The sequence below is a fragment of the Macrobrachium nipponense genome, chromosome 48 (assembly GCF_015104395.2).
Source record: "Macrobrachium nipponense isolate FS-2020 chromosome 48, ASM1510439v2, whole genome shotgun sequence".
Taxonomy (NCBI): Eukaryota; Metazoa; Arthropoda; class Malacostraca; order Decapoda; family Palaemonidae; genus Macrobrachium; species Macrobrachium nipponense.
The window spans coordinates 22,704,048-22,718,614 of record NC_087223.1 but is presented as its reverse complement, the minus strand read 5'-3'; the positions used below and the strand labels follow the sequence as shown (position 1 = coordinate 22,718,614).

The following is a 14,567-nucleotide window of genomic DNA, read 5'->3' as shown; positions in this document are numbered from 1 at the left end:
TTAGTTAGCTTAATTTAATGTATGCATTTTTATTATAAATGTAAGATACTGGATCATCAAAACACTTTATCACATTCAAATTCCAGTACAGGGACTTATTCCTTATGAGTAATGTTGAAAGTTTCTTGTCATTTTTCTATATAATACATACCAAGTGTATCTTTATCTGTAAATATATTATGTATCTTCGTCGAGTCGACTCAATTTAATCTTAATCTCTGGTTCTTCTTCCATGAAGGCGTGATGGATTCTCTTACGACCATCCTGCAAGAAGAAATAGCGTTATGTTTATGAGAAATCAACATTTTTATATAAACAATTCTTTATGCAGTTAGACATGAAATGTTCTCCCCCTCACTTCTGTCTTGTGCTCTTTCTCCCTGAACTCCCAACATGTCTAGGTCCCTTTCCAGCCTGAGTTGTTGGTCCTACCTTCAGGTCACCTTAGTCTTGCTATTTCCATATCTGCTGGCTTTCTGACCAACTGCTTCTCATCCCCTCTTATTATCACTTGTCCAAACCAGTCCAAACCACATCCCCTCTTACTATCACTTGTCCAAACCATCTCTATCTTGATATTCACGTCTTCTGGACAACACATTCCTGAGCCAATACGTAATTCATAATATGATCTTTCCATTGCACTCTTGTCATGAATTGTAACATTCTAATGTCTTGCAGACTCTCGTGCGATCAAGCCCAGGGAAGTAATGGTGCAGTTTATGTCTCAGAAGGAACAACCAACTTGGCTTTGGAAGGTGGTTATGTCATCTGTCGTCCATAGAGAAGCTCAAGCCTCGTGGGCAGTGCCACATGCACTCTACAATGGTAACTGCAGTGACACTGGAATGCCTCATGGGATCCTTGGTACCAACTCATTCCCCAGAGTCAAGAGGTAATGGAGGATTTTGCATGGTGGACGGATGACAGAAACCTCTTGCAAGGTAAACTCTCAGCCCCCAAGAAATGCTCATGTTAACAGATGCATCGAAGAGGGGTGGGGCACACATCCTAGAGGACGGTTCGTTTCAGGCGGGCACTGAAGGACACACCTCGTCTGCATATCAACATCATAGAAATTCATGCGTTATGACAAATGACAACACAACCTTCGTGGTATACATCAGCAAACAAGGAGGGAGAAATGCCCTCCTACTCTGTGTCGGTTGGTGGTGCAGAGACATCGAGTAGATGGTGTCTCAAGCTGTCAAGTAGTCTTTAAGATCCATTCCAGGCAGGCAGAATGCGATTGCAAGTCTTCCCAAACGTCATGGTGAGGTGGTGGGAAGAGAATGACCCATACAATCTCAGAAAAACTGCTCAAGTTACATTCAGTGCTCGACATTTTTACAACCAGACTGAAAAGAAATTTTCATCTTTAACAATTCTGGACCTCTGGGCAGCAGCATGGATACTTTTCAACACATCTGGGATAACCAGGTTGACTTGTTTCCACCTTTCAAACTTCTCCACCAACCTGCTAAGTCCTTGAGGTGAAGATAAAGCAGAAATGCATCTTTGAGTAGGATGTAGGGTTCCCCAACTCGCCCTTAACCAGCACCATATGACTATTCTTGTAACTGCATTCAACAGTTCAGCTCTACAAGCGAAAGATATTCTTCAATTAAAAGGTGGTGGTTTGTGTGGATAAAGATACGGGCACATCTACAGATTCATCGATGCTCTATTACTAAATAACAGGGATATTTTACTTGATGCTAATTCTATAAGCCCTACAGTTCTTGAGAGCCATTAATTAATAATAATCCAAAAAAGCTATTTTATTATCAATATTGAAGTTACTGATAATCATTTTTTAACTACAAAAGTGTTAATTCTGGAATAATATGACTTTCAACTCATATGACATATAATAGTATGTTTTAATTGCTCACAGGCACTTTATAGTCAGCTATTAATAACTATTTCAAAAAAAAATTTCCAGTGTAGCTAGTGAATGAACATACAAATTCCTGTTGTGTAAATTATCATGTAAATATATATAACTTTGATAGGAAACAAACTTGATTGTCAATCAATACTTTACTGGAGCTCCATTGTTATTAGCTTATTCATTTAAAAGGACTGATTACTCATGCAGATAACTGCATAGTATTTATTCTTGCACTTTTGGTTTTTTATTGTCAAACCTTTTTATCCAAAATCTTATTTTCATAACTGATTTAATTACAAGTGGCCACAAATTACTGTCTTATCAGCATCCCTACTAGCAACCTGTATTCTGTACACACTGGGTAATACAAGTAAGCATGGTTATGGTAAAACAAGTTTACAATTACATGCACCAGTTATTTACTTGTTATAAGCTGCTGTTATCCAAGTTTTGACTTTATGCCTTGTAATCCTGACACTAATCCCAATAAAATAAAAATTAATTTTTTTTTTTGCTGCTTCTGTAATAGTCTCATTGCTGTCACAAATCTAATGCTTCAGAGGTAAACAATCTTATAATAATGTAAAATTAACTCTCACCATAACATACTACTTCAGAGGTAGTCAATCTTATTAAGGTAACCAATCCATTGTCTCCACACCAACAGTTATGTCAGTTCTCAATGCTATAAACATGCACGCAAAAGGGAACGCAAAAAATCATTCCGTTGGTGTCTCAAGGTCAACGCAATCATTGAATAAGAGAAAAAACACCAGGTTGCTTAACCTGATGTACGATTCCAAAGTTGGAGATCTGAATTTTGTACTTGATTACATACCTGAGGAGGTTTTGACGATTCATTCTGCATCTTCTGGAAGGGATGTTTTCCAGGTAGATTTGGCTGCGAGTCTGGAAGTGTAAAAGCATAGTTGTAAATAGATATCTGTTACATAACAATAAAAGTTTCAATAATAATGGCTGCATCAGCATACTTGTTTTATATTTCACTTCCTCTCATGTTGTACCTTCTTTTTATGCAAGACAAATTTGTTTGCGAGTCGGCCTGTGTTAATTTCATAATGTACATTCACAGAAGATACAGACACTGTCAAATGGTCTTGGCTTTGATCATCAAACTTTTACCATTCTTCCAGGGCAGTGGTTGGGAACCTGCCTGGCCTTCTGGGCCATCAAATGCAGTTTTCAGATGACTATAAAACCCTTGAATACCAGTTAAAATTGAAAACCATTATGTTAGAGCAAAATGCTGTTAAAAGAAGCTATCTCAAAGATGTCACTAATTTGTGCTAAAGGTAAACTGTTTGTCATGGCTAAGTTTTTTACTTACAACTATCTATTAGATTTTGTAATATTTACAAAAGGCAATCTCTAGCTAATGTGAAGGCATGTAAGACTCGGTGACCAGCCAAACCTCTAACTTCAGTTAGCTTTCAGTTAATACTGGTCAACACCAACCTCATTTCAAGAGCACCAGCAAAATGCATTTGTACCTGTATAAATATATGAAAATTAAAAACTTGCTTACCAAATTCTGAGATGTAAGGCTGCAACTCAGGCTTGTTGTACGGTCTTGCAATATTAACAAGTTTCCTCAATGAGAGTTCTTCTTTACGAAGCTCAATCACTCTGAGCTGTTATAAGAGATGGAAGGAAGAAAATGTGAGTGCACACGTAAGACTTTAGCCATTCCACAAAATGTCATCAACATATATTCAGAAATTTATTTATTAGTTTTACTGTTTCTAATTTTCACCAGGACTTTATCTCTTCTTTTTTTCAACAACCTACAGAGAGTGTCCAATTACTAATTACTATAGAAATATGAGAACAAACCAGCTCCTGCTCAAGAATAACTTGTTGTCCTGGGAGACAAAAGTAGTAGTGTTATCTACAAGTTCACATGCCTGGTGGATGGATGCCATCACTCATATAAAAGCACCTCAGCGGCGTGGTTGGTATGGTATTAGCGTCCCACCTCGGTGGTCAAAGGTTCGATTCTCGGCCATTCCAGGAGTGAGAGATGTGTATTTCTGGTAATAGAAGTTCACTGTCGACGTAGTTCGGAAGTCACGTAAAGCCATTGGTCCCGTTGCTGAATAACCACTGGTTCCATGCAACGTAAATGCACCATACCAACAAACTCATATATCACAATGACAGCTACCACATAGTAATCAGAAAGTTTGTCTCATCTACAAGAAGGTGCTATAATCAATCATTACAACCTACAACCACACACCAGAAAGGGACGAGTTAATTAGGGCTGTAAAAAGTATAGCTACAGCACCAGACTGCCAATGCCTTCGGTTTCTCAAAATGTTGCATACCGTGGGGAAAAAAGCAGAGCATAAATGCTGTGAAAGAAACAGAATTCTCCCCATCCCTGGCACAACACCAGGCAGCAGCATGACAAGAAATGCAGTTTATTGCCCAACACCAAACAAAAATACAGAAGATAAGAAAATCATCAACAGCCGTCCAGCGACAGTGAGGGAGAGAGACAAAGACAGGCAAACCCCCCATCCCAACTGGAGCAAACCATTACATCAATAAAGCCAGAGGGGGATACACCAGCAGAAACCCCCCCAACCTCCCAGATTAATAGAGCCAAGAAAGTCTGAATGCCCATGATACTGTGAAGACCCCAAAGCTGAAACTGACCAATGAAAATTCAACTTGCCAAGATATCAATAGTATAATTGAGAACAGGCAATATTTACACACTTCAGTTCAAAATACCAATTTCAAATATTGATCTCAAAAAGAAAAACTCCTAACACCTAATATACCGACCAGACTTGATTCACGTCCTCTCTTAGGCGTATTTGCATTACCATTGAGGGGCATTGCAATTTTATGTAGCATATCTTGCCCAGGCTTGAAGAAAATTACAACTCATTGTGACAACAGTTTCAGCTGCACTGACTTAACCGTTTGGTATTTTCTGTAGGATCCCACAAGGTTAAAGGGTAGAAGTTTACAAGAGTCAGGAAAAGAGAATCAAGAAGGGAGCTTTAGAGTTTTATAACTTGCCTTCCATTTGACACGCTTGTGTTTATCAGGGACCTGACTCTTCAGTGTCTGCATGTAAGAATCCAGGTCATCCTCTTCTGCGCCATCTCCCTGTCCCTGTTTCTCCGACTGGGAAGCCTCGGACAACTTCTTTTCCAGTGAGGAGAGTTCACTTGTAACTGAGAGGTACTTTGACAGCTGGAAAAAATGGAAAAGTCACTTTGGAGAATACCAGAGTATTTCAACACAAAAAAATAACCTGCATTCAATCAAGTGTGGAAGTGATTATGCCCAAGAATACCATGTGCAAATGTTGTCATATAATTAATTTTTACTTTTCTGACAAAAGGCAGATGAACTGTGAGCACATACAATGAAGGGTTTTATTAATAAATAATGAAAAAGGATTGGACAACATGTAAAAATATTACAATTAAGCAAATTACTTTGCACTCAGTGTATGTTAATCTGACTTTTATAATGACTAACACAAATCTCAGACTTGTCTTCAACATTTATAACCTTAGGTGAATAAGTGTGATAATCCAAAAGACGGTTTTATATCTGAAGTCGCACAATAAAAATCAAACTATGCTTAATGGTGGATCCTTACACATGATAACCACAATTTAATGACACAGATGGAAAAGTTATGCATCAAAGTTACATCTTGAAAGGATGACGCCTATTTCTGCAAAAAGTAAAGCTACTGTTTCAAGTTTAATCATGAAAATAAAAGACAACTGCTTTGAAACAGCTGTTTAAGTGAAAAAAATGAAGAAAAATATAGAGTTAATAAGATTATGAAGTATATACTAATATAGGAAAGCACTGTAGCAAAAAAATAAAAAAGAAAGTGTGCAGTATCTATATATGACTAGCATAAGGTTACAAAAAAAGGACAAGTCTAACTGATAGCTAATGGGGCTGCCCTCTTAAGGAACCAAATCTCCTAAATAACAAAGACTGGCATATAACTACACAGTAGGGTGCCCCAGGGCCATATTGCATCATTTATAGTACAGGATGTACGCCATAATTCAATATGAAGTGCTAAATCCTAATCACTCTTTTCTCATCATTATTCAATTTAAAATAGTACTGGGTTACTAATCCTACAAATTCTGATACATATCAGCAAAAAGAACTGCTTCTAAGAATCCATGTACATGCCCGTACCTACTTATGCTTCCAATACGTATATGTGAAATACTGAATACAAAACCCATACAATATACGTACCACTGTATTAAACACCCAAAAAGGACCAGATTTCAGGACCTACTGGTGGCCTAAGGCCATCCTTGAACTTACCTTCACCATCCCACAACACAGCAGATTATCCTTTCATACAAAAATATCAAACTCAGTTCTGGAAAAAAATGTTCAAGAGAATGGGTCTCCATAAACTCACCTCTTAAAAGATTACAGGCCTACCTCTGAAAGGGAGAAACAATGCAACCCAAAGACAAAGAAGATAAAAAGATTTCAAAGAAGGGGAAGCAATGCTCAACATGAAGAAGCAATGACGATGTATGTAACAAGTACAAATTACTTACCAGTGACTCGTAGTTTTCAGCAGTGACTTCATTCCCTTTTGTTGCAGCCTTCATACGCTGCAATCTTTTCCGCTGGACATCGCCAGTGCGATCCAAGAACTCATCGTCGGAATCCGAATAGAAGTCGTCCTCGGAGCGATCTTTCCTTTTCCTGCGGGGCTCTGCAAGGAATGACATACATTATCTAAGCAATGACTAAAACAGAAACTAGAGATAATACTGCATCTTCAGGGCAGCTGCGAACAATATTTTGTGTTGAAATTTATCTTGTTATATTGTGAATCTTTTTAATATATTTTCTGCCATTTTTAATACTGTCAAGTTTTCGCTCCACTATCGTATAGTATATTGTATATAATTTAGTCTTATGTCTTTATTACTTTCTCTTTAACTTCCATACGCACGCCATCTGTTGATTGCTCCCTCACTTTTCCTTCAACTTTGTCATGTTCTAAGTCTCTATTCCTATTACTCCTCCTTGATATCCTTAGTTTAGTTTACTTGGGTACCTCCACCCTCTTGTTAAGTTAGGTGTATTCTACCTCTATTGAAGACAAGTGTTTGTGGCGCAATATAGTTTATCTTTGTGTATTATATAATTTAGATATTAAGTTTAATAACGTTCAATTATGGTGTTACTTGCTAGATGTTTAAAGTGAAGTGCTTTGTTATATTGATTATTGTACTGTATTGTGTTAAAAGTAAGTACTAATTATAATCTTAAGTGACTGTTGAGTTTCGTTCACCCGACCAGTGTTTTGCACAGAGTGGATATCTTATTTTAGTGGATTATGTTATTGTTATAATACAATTAAGTTTGTTCATACTTACCTGACAGATATATATATAGCTGTATTCTCTGAAGTCCGACAGAATTTCAAAATTCGCGGCACACGCAGTGGGCGGCCAGGTGGTAGTACCCATTCCCGCCGCTGGGAGGCGGATATCAGGAACCATTCCCATTTTCTATTCATATTTTATCAGTGCCACGTCTCTGAGGGGAGGTGGGTGGGCACTTTAATTATATATATCTGACAGGTAAGTATGAACAAACTTAATTGTATTATAACAATAACATTTTGTTCATGAAACTTACCTGACAGATATATATAGCTGAATCCCACCTTCGGATGGTGGGAGAGACAGAATAGGATTTTTAGGAAACTAAATTAAGTAGAGAGATACATCTTGGTTCCTCACCTGTTAGCATAGCCGACTTCGTGATACTGTCACCAAAGTCTGCTTCTGCGTTACTAGAGTTGCCAGCGAGGTAGAGACCTGTAATGCTGTGCGCTCTAGATGATCTGTCAACTTGGGGGCGTGACCACAATGTGACTAGAACATATGACCATACTTCTGAGGGCAACGAAGCTAAAACCACCACCTGACCTAACCTATCAAAGTAGTTCCATAACTTCTAGGCTAAAGAAAAGGAACGCGCCTCAAGCGACCAACCCTTCAAAGTTAAAAGCACACCTATCCCTTTTCTATAGGATAGGATTCGTGTTGCTTCCTGCCCCCAATAATATATCTACGGATATGTATGGTCCTAGCGACTTACAGATCTCAAATGTCGTCTTCACATCCCGTCGGGAGTGGTGAAGCGAACACAGAGTTGCTTCGCTAAAGCGTAGCACTCAGGATGTACTGAGTGTCATGCTCTGTTGAAATGCTTCCGACGGCCGCACCCTCACCTCTTGAGCATTCATTATTAAGAAAAAATCTCAAATCTTTATGCAAACATAATGAATGAGACTTCTTAAAAGAACTCCTTGACTATAATGCCAGGGTGTTCTTGGACATGAACCAGTCTGGTCTTTTACGGAACACCGCAGATTGTCCGTTGACCTCGACTTTCATAGTTTTAGTCAAGATAAAACTTGAGAGACCCGACAGGGCACAGGACTCTCTAATGCCCTTGCCCAATAATTTGTGCCATACCCTTGGTCTCCAAGCCTTCGGGTCAAGGGTTAGACAGGTTTTCGTTCTTATCAAGAACGGAAGGCTTAGAGGACAGACCGCATTATGTCCTTTAAAGCTAAAACCTCTGATGATGGCTAAAACCTCACTAAACCCTCTTTGCCGTGGCTAGAGCGGTTAGAATGTTAGCCTTTCTGGTTCACGTGTATTAAGTTCGCAGAAAGGATAGGTTCGAAATGCTTTTGGCATCAGAAACTCAGACTACGTCTAAGTTCCATGCCGGAACCTTCGATCCAGAGAATTTCAAGATCTCCACAGACCTCAAAGATCGTGAAGCTTTGTTGTTTGACAGAACCGAATCTCTGAGCCTAGAGGCCGTCAACATATTTGCATATTCTACAATAGTTTAGGACTTCTAGCTTATCTCATACTTCAGACGGAAAGATAGAACCATAAAGAAATTCACAGAGGTCGAGGTGGAGGAACAGTCATTTCCCCTTCACTATCTCCAGAAACGCCCCCTCCGATTGAACACTGAAAATAGGCAGCACTGCTTTGCCTTGGCCAAGAGACTGCCATTAATCTTGAAGATCTTATCGCTTCTCGATAGTCTGAACGCCTTCAGACTCAGAAGAGGGAGAGATATAGATACTTCACTAAGTGACGATGTTAGATTACACCGATTCTCTCGGGAAGGGTCTTTTGGACAATTCAATCTCTCCGAATTACCATGACCTCTGTGAAATCCAACCTCTTAAAGGCCAAAAAAAAACATGGTGGCGACTAATGCCTAATCCTCTAGGATCATGAATAAGGGAACAACTTAAGAGGAAGCTCCTTCGTCTTCAATATAATGAAAAACTTAACGAAAGGACGCCCTCAGTCTCTCCTCAACTTTCGACATACTTCTAAGTGAGGATTACTCAGACGTCAGTAGTTGCTGCCTTCGATCGAGAAGACCCGCACGGACGTGCACTAGTTTAACGAACCTCTTGAGGATCGTTACATTCCGTGCCCAAAGCCCATAACCCCAAACTCTCTCTTCTTGAGCTATGAGAGAGCTGAGAAATTATCCGAGATGATTTGGACCACTCGATCAAAACTCACCCTTCGAGGAACTGGAGAGCCGACCAAATTGGCTTCCAATTCTTTCAGACAATGTGCCAGGACATCTGTTCCTCTGTTCGGATGTCTGGCACCCTCTCGCTATCACCCAAGGTGATCCTCAAGCCGTTGAGAGAAAAATTAGAATTATTACTAGATCTTTGATGTTATTCCAATTTCTCCGTGAGGAAAAACTGGAAGAGGTCTGAATTGCTGTTTATTCAGGGAAAAACAAGCTTCTCCAGCAAGGAAATGGTCCCCAAGCAAACTCATCCATTCCCTCACTCAGCCTGCTTCCTTCCCAAATAAATAAGGCTGCGCTTTGCATAAGCAAGGAGAGCATTATTATAGTGCTATGCCGCGGTAGACTCCCCGTACAGAATTCTGTTACAGTGCGGGTAAAACCGCACCGAACAGGTATAAGAGATAATCTTGTTGAAATTTTCTAAGTAAACGGAAGGCATGTTGATTCATGATTACTAGAAATTTCCTCAACCCGAGGCTAAAAATCCATGATTGTAGGGCAGAGAGACGGCTAGTCAGCCATTCCCGCAGGGGAGAGAGACGTAACCAACCGCGCATGTCACAGAGCTAGCCGGTACTGCGTAGATCACAGTAACAGCAGCCTTGTTCATTCATCATCTCCCACTATCTGCCTGAGTTGCCAGCTACTCCTTTACGAAGGAATAGGTATGATATTATCGAGCAAAAGGAAACTCTCAAGCAGGCATATTTAAACGAAACAGAATTCGCTAAATACAGAAAGCTGAGTTGGTGTTGTCGTAACAATTACCTGAAGAGTTGTTCTTACTCCGAAAACTCTTGGAAGGTTGAAGGGAGTGTCAATTAAATACATTAGAACAACAGTTCTTTCGGCTTCTATCCGCAGAGGTAAATACGATATGCGTATATGACTTGACCCATGCGTTAGCAAATGACGCAAAGATAAACTACGTAAGTATTGTAGTAATTTGAACATCGAATTCTCTACTACATTTTTCCTCGACGAGGAAGAGAGAAGAAAGGAAAACGACTGTCCCACGTTTCTAATGAATGAGACTATAAAAGAACTCCTTGACTCTTTGCCAAGACTCTTTGCCAAGAGAAGGGAGTAATATTCGAATAGAGATCAATCAAGTGAGAACCGAGGATCGAAAAAGGACCGTTCATGTTCTATGATATTGGACATAAGACTTCCTGGATCTAGTCTACAAGTCTTTTTCTACTCCCCCCCCCCGGATGAGCCTCTGAAAATGAATGAGAGCTCTTTCCGAAAATTTTTGTAAAACGAGTTTGGTTTCTTTTATTCCGCTTAAACGATAAAAACGTTAAAATCTATGTCAATGAGAACTACCCCATTTATGAGGGGTCCCCCACTTAAATGACAAAACGTTTAGTATCTTGACAATGGGGAAATCGTCCTTACTTGACAAAACAATTAGCACTTTGACTAATAGGGGAAAACCCTTTAACATGACCGAAAGTCACCAGGAATCCGAGTATATAATCTTCCCGATTCTCAGAGAAATCGATGAAGAGGCAAGAGGATCGGAAGAAAAAATCGGGTATGTCTCTCCCGCTAACTCCGAATCCTTTTTTTTTTTTTAAATTTCTGTAAAGGAATGTCCTGTGGGAGAGTCCTGAAAAAACCTCCTCTTGACGAGCGTTTAGAAAGTGTCAAGCGTCCTAAGAAAACGTCCTGAACAGCAAATAAGACGCCGTCTACAAGTCTTTTCTCTCGCAAAGCGTCCTGCCGAGCTTCCACCGAAGCGTCCTGGGGAATGTCCACAAAAGCGTCCTCATAAGCGTCCTGCCGAGCGTCCTCAAAAAGCGTCCTGCTTAGCGTCCTGTGAGCGTCCTCAAAAAAACGTCCTGCTTAGGCTGCGAGCGTGTCTGAGCAGAGAACACAAGTCTTCTGAACGACATTTCAGAGAGGATCTCGTGAGCGCCCTGATGCATGCAAGGCCCGCCAAGAGGCGTCCTGGCGAGCGACCATTGCCAACATCTCAATGTTATGACGAACCGCGTTTTGCGTATGACGTTGAATATTTTCAAGGGACGTCCTCATGCGAGTCTCCATGGAGAGCCGCACGCTGCTCCTGAAGTGTGTGAACACTAAAGGAAGACGTACGGCTTTCGTCTTCAAGACGGGCCTTAAAGACCTTCATACCTTCTTACAAAGACAGTTGGGGCCCGCCTGTGCGACAACTTGCGTCTTAGTAATGCAAAAGAAAAAACATCTCCAGAGAAACGCACTCAGCAAAGGAATGCCGAGCGTCCGAAAGACACTTTCGCAAGGTGCTTGCCGAGCGTCCTGGAGAAGTCTCTACTTATAGGACGTCGAGCACCTCCAAAAGCTTCCTCACGTCTAAATTGCCCTTCTTATGCCGAACCAGAGACATAAGTTGTTTGACGTGCCCCCTCAAAACAGCCTTGCCGGACGTCAAACTTATCAGCTTGGCTTTTTCGAAGTAAAGCGAACATTACATAACGTATACGGAGCGCCATGAGGAGAGGAGACGAATACTGAGTGCTCCTCCAAAAGGTGGAATCAAGAATGTCCTTGATTACCAAAATCTTTTGGAATGCTAGCGAGGTTGAAACAGCTCTAACTTCATGAGCGTTCACTCGCAGGAGGCTCAAATCACTCTTCTGGCAAGATGAATGAAATTAGCCTCCTTAATATGTCCCTTAGGAAAAGAGCCAGTGCATTCTTCGAAAAGGGTAAATGTGGTCTCTTCCTGAGCACCATAAATTACCCGAAGGACTCTTACTTCCTTCGTTTATGTAAATAAAATTTGAGAGCCCTGACAGGGCACAGGACTCTTTCATCCTCTCGTGGACGAGAGAGAGGACGTGAAGCGTCCTCTTCTCTAAAGCTTCTTAAGGGGGAGCGAGTCCTTCCGAGAGCTCCAACCCCTGTGTGGGGTAGGATGCCTCGGAGGACGAGAAGCAATCCTTCAAGATTCGTGCACGTGCTGATCTCGGCAGCCTGGGAAGCGACAACAGGACCTGCCGAAAGGAAGCCAGATCAGCGTGAAAAACCCGTAACCCTCCTTCGGCTTTTGACATGCCCTCTCCCTGGTTTCCTGGGAGTCCGACAGAGGTTCTAGGCCTAGAGGCGTTATGGGGCCGATTCTGACGTTCCCCCCTCCTGACGAGAGAGAGGACGTGAAGCGTCCTCTTCTCTAAAGCTTCTAGAGGGCGCGAGTCCTTCCGAGAGCTCCAACCCTTGCGCGGGGGGGAGGACGCCCTCGGAGGACGAGAAGCAATCCTTCAAGATTCGTGCACGTGCACGATCTTTAGCAGCCTGGGAAGCGTTCAACAGGTCCTGCCGAAGGGACGCCAGATCGGTGGGGAGCCCCACCCCCGTAACCCTCTTGCAGCTTTCGACAGTCCTCCTCCCGAGTCCTGGGAGTCCGACAGAGGTCAGGCCTAGAGGCATTATGGGGCCGATCTGACGCCCCCTCCACAACACAAGGGGCAAGGGCACTACACTTCACAACACTGATTGGAGAGCGAGCACTTTAGTCTAAGATTACTTGATGTAATCCTCTAGCAGACATTCTTCTAGGCCCGTAAGCCATACCACAGGGTTAGGCAAAATAAATCCTACAGGAGGTTAGAAGGTTCATTATTTCTAACTTCTGTTTACTGTGGAGGAAAACTCCTGATTCTAACACGCTCCTAAAATGCGTACATGAATCCTACTTTTCTTCCGTAATCAGTCACACATACACTAATTACATTGATCTTTATGCAAAGAAAAGCATGTGTAAAACGTCATATATACTAAGCGAGTGTCTACCGAAAGTTCCGGTAGCCTCACCTACCCCATGCAGACAACAAAGTCTGAAACTAGGCTAACTAGCTTCAGACATCAAATGCAATGAAAAAATTTACGATAGCGTTATGCCTAGCCACAAATCCAATCAATAATCGAAAGAATAATTAGGATACTTAAGCGGCTAATGAAGTTTCAAATTTTAAAATCCTAGGCGGAGGTCTGTAAACAGTTGTTTACCGACCGGCGACAGAAAAAATATGAATAGAAAATGGGAATGGTTCCTGATATCCGCCTCCCAGCGGCGGGATGGGTACTACCACCTGGCCGCCCACTGCGTGTGCCGCGAATTTGAAATTCTGTCGGACTTCAGAGAATACAGCATATATATATCTGTCAGGTAAGTTTCATGAACAAAATTATTTTTATTATGCTTCCTACTGAGTGTTAGCTAAGGCCATATATAAGCTTAAGTATTTACCACTGTATACTAGGACATTCAGCTTAGGAATGTCATAATACGTTCAGTTAGAAAGACAAAGCTTATTCCAAATGGAAATTACGACACCGAAATTCTCTGGATAGTAGGAGGAAGATGTCATTGCTTGCAAACAAGCCTGACGATCATTATTTTAATTTGTTATTTTAATAAAACTCCTACAATGATATTCTCAAGTCTTGTAAGGCTGGCATTAATCAGAGCCAATATTGCAACACATTTATGTAAAATGGACCATGCTAATCAATTCAAACCTTCAACCAGGGATAAGTCTCAGATGGAAGGACACTGCATGCTGCAAAGTGACTTTTACTTTAGATTGTCTTTACAAAAGTGAAAAATCAGTTACAGTTATTCAAATGCCCAAATTTTCAGAAGTTTTGGGGCATAAAATTGTTAAAAATTAATTATGTAATATTACATTTTGTCCTTCCACATTTGTCGTGATTTTTTAACCAAGGTAAAAACAAAATAATTACTGGAATTTCTTACAAATGAATCTAGTATAAAAAATACCATAAAACATGTTTTATTTGAAAACCAAGAGGTTCCACTTAGCATGAGATCATTTCAACTACTGGTGTTCCAGTTTGAAGAATTCTTTTTCTCAACAAATCAAACCACTACATAAGCCACAGAAGATTCAAAGGGGGTTCTAACAAACAAGTAAACCGTCCCATATTTTTGGGAAAATGGTCGATTTCAACTACTCTTTCTGCTACCATACTCACATTTTATTTTAATGTGAATTCATTAAAATGATATTGTTAAGAT

The 14,567-nt window shown here is 40.7% G+C and overlaps 1 protein-coding gene across 2 annotated transcripts in view; it reads right to left on the bottom strand.

Moving 5' to 3' along the window:
- The window catches only part of LOC135205124 (kanadaptin-like), a 135,402-nt gene continuing 120,835 nt past the window's right edge, over positions 1–14,567 (bottom strand). The window contains exons 8-13 of one of the 2 annotated variants that reach the window (XR_010312489.1): positions 6,487–6,647; positions 4,949–5,125; positions 3,441–3,546; positions 2,733–2,803; positions 1,478–1,600; positions 1–264 (exon numbers count right to left, since the gene is read on the bottom strand). Coding sequence is in view for 1 of the 2 variants with exons in the window: in XM_064235478.1 (XP_064091548.1) it covers positions 178–264; positions 2,733–2,803; positions 3,441–3,546; positions 4,949–5,125; positions 6,487–6,647 (602 nt within the window). In the remaining variant the exon portion in view is untranslated. The remainder of the gene's footprint in view (positions 265–1,477; positions 1,601–2,732; positions 2,804–3,440; positions 3,547–4,948; positions 5,126–6,486; positions 6,648–14,567) is intronic. The other variant, XM_064235478.1, reaches the window with a different exon arrangement.